This window comes from Bufo bufo, chromosome 2, assembly GCF_905171765.1.
Source record: "Bufo bufo chromosome 2, aBufBuf1.1, whole genome shotgun sequence".
Lineage (NCBI taxonomy): Eukaryota > Metazoa > Chordata > Amphibia > Anura > Bufonidae > Bufo > Bufo bufo.
In genome coordinates, this window is record NC_053390.1 from 667049364 (window position 1) to 667057921 (window position 8558).

The following is an 8558-nucleotide window of genomic DNA, read 5'->3' on the forward strand; positions in this document are numbered from 1 at the left end:
TATCATAGTTTACATTTTACTTTTAAAATATAAAAAGGCAAATATTAAAAATGGAAAAAAAATACTTTTCTATTTTATGAAGATATGAGCAATAGAAATAGACCTAATATGTATCACTGGATCTGAAGAGGCCATGACATCACATTATTTATCCCCACAGTGAATGGCATTGACAAGAACTTCACAATGCCAGAACTGCTGGCATTATCAAAAAGTTGTATGTATCCTAAAATGTTACCAGTAAAGATAAAGACCAAGCCTGTGCCACAAAGAACAGAAATGTAATAATAACAAGCTATAGAGGGTAACGCCTCTCTTTTGTGTCCTCCAGGTTCCATCAGTTCTTGGGTGGTGATCTTCATACTGCCAATAAACAGTGCTCTGAATCCCATCTTGTACACCATAACGACCAGACCATTTAAAGAAATGATCTGTCAGATCTGGAACAACTACAAACAACGGCGCTCTATTGGGAACAAAAATAGAGCCAAGGTTTACTCCCCATCCTTCTTCTGGGTGGAGATGTGGCCATTACAAGACATTTCTGCTGAAATAATGAGACCTGGTCTTTACACGGACTCTGAAGTATCAGTAACTACTCACGCCACAAGACTGAGCTACGCATAGCAGCAAGCAACAGCTCTGTATTTTTTTACGTTTGCAAATAAGCGGGTAAGCGGGCCTAAGAAACATTGAGTCTGAGCGTCTGACTACTGATTGACTGGATCCCAGCAATGGAACAGACTGTACGCTCTTGCCTGGACTATTGGTTGAGCGGTCTATAATATGTAAAATGCTGACAATTTTCTAGATATTTTTTTTTGTATCACCACTATGATAATATTATCCATGGTCCATGAAGGTCGAATCACCGGAATTGGTGGAAAATGGACTAGAAATGAAGCCAGCGAATCACAGCAAATTCATTTTATACCACAAATCCAGTGTGTGAGTAAAGCACAAGTAAAAAGCCATCACCCCACCAATCTTGTTTATAGGCAAAACGAGCTTGGTTTAAAGAAAGAACAGATGTTATGTGATAAAAGATGCTCTAAATAATTGTCTCACTTCAGCAAGTGGCGTTTATCATGTAGAGAAAGTTACTACAAGGCACTTACTAATGGCTTGGGATTGTCCATATTTCCACCACATTATACACTGCTCATATCCAGGGGTTACGACCGCCCTGCAATCCAGCAGCGGTGGCCGTGCTTTCATAATATAGGAAAAGACGCTAGCCTTTTTGGTAGACAGGACTATGGGAGGGCACATAGGCCAGCACTTTTTCCTATAGTGTGCAAGCGCGACCGCCGATACTGGATTACAGGGTGGTCATAACCCCTAGAAATAAGTGGTTTATATTTTGATGGAAAAATGAATCCAGCCAGCACAGGAAGCAATATGTACAATCCCAATACATTAGTAAGTGCCTCGTATTAACTTATTCTACGTGGTAAATGGCAATTGTTGAAGCGAGACAATCCCTTTAAGATGTGGGTGCAAAACAAATGGAGTTTTCATCATTAAACATTTAAAAAAAAACTAAACTGGACTTCATAAAAGAAATGAGCTGGTTCTTCACATGTCATCCAGTGCCAGACATGATTGATTTCTACAACAGTGCCAGGTACAATTGATTCCTTCAACAATTTCACAAACAAAGCAAAGACTGATTGTGCTAGTAACTGAACTAGATTTCTTCTTATTAGCATCTTTTTCCCAGAATGACAAGGAACCCGCCATGCGCTAAAGCAAAAGATCTGCAGAGATATCGTATAGCTGAAGTCAATATATTGTGGATTTGGACTTAGTCACATACCAAAGTCTATACGTCTGCAATAATCATGGCTTCTCACATAGCTGTTCTCAGATCTCTGCAAAACTATCACAGTGCACAAACAATGCGGCAACAAAGTCAGCACTACTACATCTGCAGATTTACAGCGCTCTCTCTCTACTTGTGAGGCACCCCAGGTAGTTGGGGAGATGTGGCTGGTAGAGATGAGCGAAGCGACTCGACTTCGGACGCTACATCTGAAGTCGCTTCGCTAAAACATTTGTCATGATCCTTCTCCGTACAGTATTAGAATGTACTGCCTCCGATGAGGCGAAGTTGTGCGAGACTTCGTAGAGTAACTTCGGTAATTCATTATTACAGTGAAAAACCTTGGAACCGAACTCGGCTTCAGCTCGAAGGAACCACTCAGAACTGAACCCGAGTTTGGTTCCAAGTTTTGAAGTGGTTTTTCACTGTAATAATCAATTACCGAAGTTATTCAACAAAGTCTTATCCGACTTCCCGAATAGCGGACTTCGCCTCATCGGAGGCAGTACATTCTAATACTGTACAGAGAAGGATCTCCCTACAGCACTATAACAAATTTTTTAGCGAAGCGGCTTCGGATGATGCTCGCTTCGCTCATCTCTAGTGGCTGTGGAGGCGGTTTTGAATGAAGTGATGCTGATCTCTCTAGTTCAGGCATCCTCAACCTGCGGCCCTCCAGCTGTTGTAAAACTACAACTCCCACAATGCCCTGCTGTAGGCTGATACCTGTAGGCTGTTCGGGAATGCTGGGAGTTGTAGTTTTGCAACAGCTGGAGGGCCGCAGTTTGAGGATGCCTGCTCTAGTTCTAAGGCCTTTTTCTTGCTGCAATACTATCTGCTTAACTGTGCACGACTGATGTTCAAGATAACAAATCCATGGATCAGAAGAACGGAGAACAGAACGGTGATGTGAATGCACCTTTAGACATGTCATTGACTCCTTTTGTGTTTATTGTAATGTTATATTGGATCCAGGTGAAAAGTAAAAAAAAAATAATACATTGGGGCAGATTTACTATTGAAAATGCAGCAAAAAAAAAAAAAAGGGAATGCATGCTTTGCATCCTATTTACTGTTTTACGCTCTTTTCTAAGCATTTTACGCCTTGTTTGACAAGGGGCATGGCTTTCCCTGAAAAATGAGTGTGGCTAAAATGCACCTCTGGTGCACCAAAAATGTGCCATCATTTTGGTGTGAAACTACATCAACTTATAGGTGGTGTAAAGACTGGACAGTTTTTTGGCACATGGACACATTTTTGGCGGAAGAACAGAATTCAGGATTTACGATACTCCAAATTTACAAAGTTGCGCTAGAATAGTAAATTTGTCTAATATTATGACTGTGATTCGTATCCTTAGACAGTGTACTATTAGTAAATTTGCCCCATTGAGTACAATTTTAAATTTTTGCATGAACCTCGATCACTGGTGTCCCGTTCCCGTATAGCGGACCGCATTGGCGGATCCGCAATACACGGTCACCGTTCCGTTGTCATTCCGCATCACGGATGCGGACCCATTTATTTCAATGGGTCCGCAAATCCAGAGATGCGGAACGGTGTGGAATGGAAGCACGGAACGGAACACTACGGAGTGCTTTCTGGGGTTCCGTTCCATGCCTCCGCACCGCAAAAAGATAGAACATGCTCTATCTTTTTGTGGAACAGGGGGATCGCGGACCCATTCAAGTGAATGGGTCTGCGATCCCCATGTGCCTGCCCCACCGAGGGTGCCCGTGCATTGCGGACGGCAATTTGGGTAGTGTGAACGAGCCCTTACTCTGAAAATGATGTGGAAATAATATTAACGGGACTCTGTCACCAGGAAATTCCCAGTTAAACCAGGCTAGCTTAGCTGAATGTAATGATGCCTTTAGCAATTCATTGCTTCATTCTGGTGAAAAAGTGCCCTTAATCCATATGCAAATGAGCAGTTAAATGCAACAAAGGTTGGCCTAGGCCGCTCTGTGCATCTTTGCTGCTCCAGCTTCCTCTGCTAGCCCCCCCCCCCCCCCATCTCCTTCTTGACTGACAGAGCCAGGTTCCTGCATAGTCAATTCGTCTGGCCCTGCCAATCACGGAGAGGAGGGGGGCTGGTAGAGGAGGCAAGGGTGCACAAAGTAGCTTGAGCCCTGCCCTCAGTGCACTTAACTGCTCATTTGCATATGGACTAAGATCTCTTTTTCTACAGAATGATGCTACAGACCACTAAGGGTCCATTCACACGTCTGCAATTTCATTCTGCATTTTGCGGAACGGAATTGTGGACCCATTCACCCGCACTTCCGGGTCCGCAATTCCGTTCCCGAAAAAAATAGAACATGTCCTATTCTTGTCCGCAACTGTGGACAAGATCAGGCATATTCTATTAGTGACGGCAATGTGCGGTCCGCAAAATGCGTAACGCACATTGCCGCTGTCCGTGTTTTGTGGATCCATGGATCCGCAAAACACGTTGCGGACATGTGAATGGACCCTAAGTGAAAGGTATCACTACATTCAGCCGAGCTAGCCCTACGAGGCATTGTGCCTGGTGTGTTATAGAGATCTTTGTTTATAATGTTATTATTACATTTGTCACTCCCACAAATAACACTGGAAATAAGAATTAAAGGAAAATGCCAAAACAAGATTTTTCTTAAAAATATTTTTTGTATCAACTATTTTGCAAGCATGAACTTTTGGCAGTAAAAACACTACTACAGTTACACTACTCAAGAAAACTACAGTTACCGCTGTTACCTAAAGAAAATCACAGACAATTGGGCAGATTTAGGCTGGGTTCACATACGTGCTCTGAATCCGGTGGAGGAACAGACTGACGGAATACATTGTTTCTGGCATACATACCGGCTTTCGACGGACAAAAAATTCTACATGCAGCATTTTTCTGTCCAGCTAAAAGCCGGCAGATATGCTGAAAAGCGTCCGGATCCCATTACAGTGAATGGGGATCCAGCGGTGCACGGTGGTATCCGACTGTGCTGGATACAGTGAACTCCGGCACCTGAACAGACTGCCGGAGCTCACAGTGCAGATGTGAACCCAGACTTAACTGCATTTAGACTGGCATTTCCCAAAGTCTGTTGGAGTAAAATGCACCAAAATTGGGACATTTTCTGGTAGGGCAAGTACAAGAAACTCGAATCTATGTCAGCTGGCATAGATGTGAGCTATAATTCATAGCGCAAATTATAGTTGGGCCATGACTGGCCTTGTTGACTTTGCTCACCACTTTTGAGGCAAGAAGTCTAAAAAGTTGCAAAATATAGTGGAGACCGAGACATGGTTTGCTTTATCATTTGCAACTTTTTTATGCCATAAAAGTGGCATAAATCCTTTAATAAATTTGTCCCAACGTGTTCTATCAAACCCAAAAGATGTAAGCGCCAAGACATAGTGCTGCCAGTGTCAGACTGTTTAGGGACACCCCCCAACTGGTAACATTCATCTGGACCTTTAGCAATAAACATATAGCAAAAATAAGAGATGAATGGCACAATACAGAATCATAAGAAAATGTGCTCCAGAACACTTATTACATGGGGAATACATGCAGCTATTAAAACAGGCCTGTGACAGGTTCTCTTTGACATGTCTACAGCTTCCCCCACATATGACTGCAAAACAACTATGCACCCACACATTCCACCATCACTCAGCGTTCCCTACGCAAAAGTCCCTGAGGAGGACTAACCTCCTTTCATATGGCAAGTGGTCCTTTATGCCCACTGTCATAGACTCTATTGACCACTTGCACCAGACCACTGTACACAAACATAATAGTCAAATGTGTATCAGATACATACACCAAAAACAGAATATACCCCCTGGGCCCACTCCCCCAAACTCCTACCATCTGCCAAAGGCTGTTTTTAACTACAGCAGAATATTACTGGATCCTACCTGTACTGAGTTCATTTTGGAGACCTAAGCCCTTAGAGAGGTGAGTCTGTTTAGTACAGGATCCTATCTGTATAAGCTAAGAACCTCACACTATATGTATAGTTACAGTAATACAGCAGTAATGCAATTGAAATGAATCCATATATTCACGTATTGCCGTATAATTCAGCTCTTGTATTGCAGACACTGTGCGCTATTATGAGTTGCCTCAACAAAGGCCGCTTAATACAATGAGGCTCATTTACTAGTCCCGTCTAAAATGTAGACCGTGTAAACCCAGGTATTCTAAAGATGCAGCAAATTTATCACAGAGGCGCAAATGGCGGATCTACAGCTCTGCCCCTTTTCCCACTAAACTACACTGCTTTCCTGCCAGACCACACCAGGGCTCAGCGGATTATTCCTGTTGGCTTAATTACTTCATAAATATGTCTAAGATGAGATACATGAAAAAAGAATCCAGTTTTGATCCAGAATTACAGCCAATAGTAAATGTGGGCCAGAGTCCAATATGTTACAAATTCATCCATCGGTGGATGGCACCATAGCTGGAGGTTCTTACATTCACAGAGGTTTGAAGATGTGTAGACTGAAAGGATGCCGATGTTGGAGACTAGGTAAGATTCATGTTGTTTACTCTTATAAGGGTCTATAAGTGAACAGGCCTTGACATGAGAAGGCAGTTTAATTTAAAGGGGTTATCCCATGACTATTGAAAAAGAAAATGAATATCATACATCATACAGTACATGACTATCTCTTTCTAACAAAGCTAGAACCAGCCCTGTACTTCACATGGATCCACAGATCTCCCCATTCACTGTTCTGCTAGATTTATATCAAGCTGGCAGCTCAGGGGAGTGTCTTATCTGCCTCAGCTCAGGAGGCGTGTCCATGCTCTTCCTATCACAGCTCAGGGGTGTGTGTCCATGTCTCTCCCTATCACAGCTGAAGGGAAGTATCCATGCTCTACCTATCACAGCTCAGGAGGCAGCTGAAGGATGAAACTGAGCACGTGCGGCCACATCAGTGAGGAGCTGGACAAAGAAATAAGAAAAAGACCAAACGGCAGGTGGCGCTATACAGATTTTATTGAATACCTCAATGGCTATACTACATTTTTAATTACATGCAATTACAAACTAATTCAGATCCAGGTGCTGGTTTGAACTGTAGAATATTTTTCGTGTGACAACCCCTTTAAAGGGGCTTTCTTGTCAGGACAACCACTGTAACAAATACAGCACCCCTTGGCTAACACCTGGTCACACCTGGAAAAGAAAATACGTTTGTGTGCATGAGCCCTAAGAGTATCAATGAGCCTTGGGTGCCTATGGCCCTGTCGCCGGTTAACTGATCGTCCCTGATTGGGCCACAAAAACAAAAGCCATAAAACTACTGTGTAATTGTGTTTTTCCAATTTCATCCCATTTGTAATTTACTGATCGCAAAATACTGTCGTGTGCATGAGCCCTAAGACAATTATCAGCTTTAAAATATCAATGGTCAAAGTTCTACTGCAGACGGTTTTCCTCCTAGTTTGGAATCACTAATGGAAATCAGTGACCAAACACTGACTGTGTGAATAAGGCTTAATTGTGTTTTATTATGAGGCCAAGACCACGGTGGTGGTGTATAGTATTTAGGCTTTTTGTTTTTATTATAGACACAATACTCAACGTCGGTATCATCAGAAAGCATTTTCATAGTATTAGTCACCACAAAAGGGCTCATGCACATGGCCATTGCCCAGATGTGGCCGTATTGCAGCCTGAAAACAGCAGATCCGCAATACATGTGCATCCCGCATCACGGATACGGATCCGTTCACTTGAATTGGTCTGCAATCCGGAAGGTTGCTGCGGAACGGAGGCACGGAACTTCACTTTGTGTACATAAGGCCTAACACAAGGATTTATAAAAGCCTTTATACAGAAAAACAGGCTAGAGGTGGAAGATCACATATATTTGTATAACGGAATTAGCTAGGCTTTTTTTTTTATATATATACACTGCTCAAAAAAATAAAGGGAACACTTAAACAACACAATGTAACTCCAAGTCAATCACACTTCTGTGAAATCAAACTGTCCACTTAGGAAGCAACACTGAGTGACAATCAATTTCACATGCTGTTGTGCAAATGGGATAGACAACAGGTGGAAATTATAGGCAATTAGCAAGACACCCCCAATAAAGGAGTGGTTCTGCAGGTGGAGACCACAGACCACTTCTCAGTTCCTATGCTTCCTGGCTGATGTTTTGGTCACTTTTGAATGCTGGCGGTGCTCTAGTGGTAGCATGAGACGGAGTCTACAACCCACACAAGTGGCTCAGGTAGTGCAGCTTATCCAGGATGGCCCATCAATGCGAGCTGTGGCAAGAAGGTTTGCTGTATCTGTCAGCGTAGTGTCAAGAGCATGGAGGCGCTACCAGGAGACAGGCCAGTACATCAGGAGACGTGGAGGAGGCCGTAGGAGGGCAACAACCCAGCAGCAGGACCGCTACCTCCGCCTTTGTGCAAGGAGGAATAGGAGGAGCACTGCCAGAGCCCTGCAAAATGGCCTCCAATGTGCATGTGTCTGCTCAAACAGTCAGAAACAGACTCCATGGTGATATGAGGGCCCGACGTCCACAGGTGGGGGTTGTGCTTACAGCCCAACACCGTGCAGAACGTTTGGCATTTGCCAGAGAACACCAAGATTGGCAAATTCGCCACTGGCGCCCTGTGCTCTTCACAGATGAAAGCAGGTTCACACTGATCACATGTGACATACGTGACAGAGTCGTGAGACGCTGTGGAGAACGTTCTGCTGCCTGCAACAT

The 8558-nt window shown here is 43.4% G+C and overlaps 1 protein-coding gene across 1 annotated transcript in view; it reads left to right on the forward strand.

Moving 5' to 3' along the window:
• RXFP1 (relaxin family peptide receptor 1) overlaps window positions 1–627 on the forward strand; it is a 476211-nt gene extending 475584 nt beyond the window's left edge. The window contains exon 18 of the mRNA XM_040418599.1: window positions 332–627. Coding sequence (XP_040274533.1) covers window positions 332–627 — 296 coding nt within the window. The remainder of the gene's footprint in view (window positions 1–331) is intronic.
• The last annotated feature ends 7931 nt before the right edge of the window (window positions 628–8558 follow it).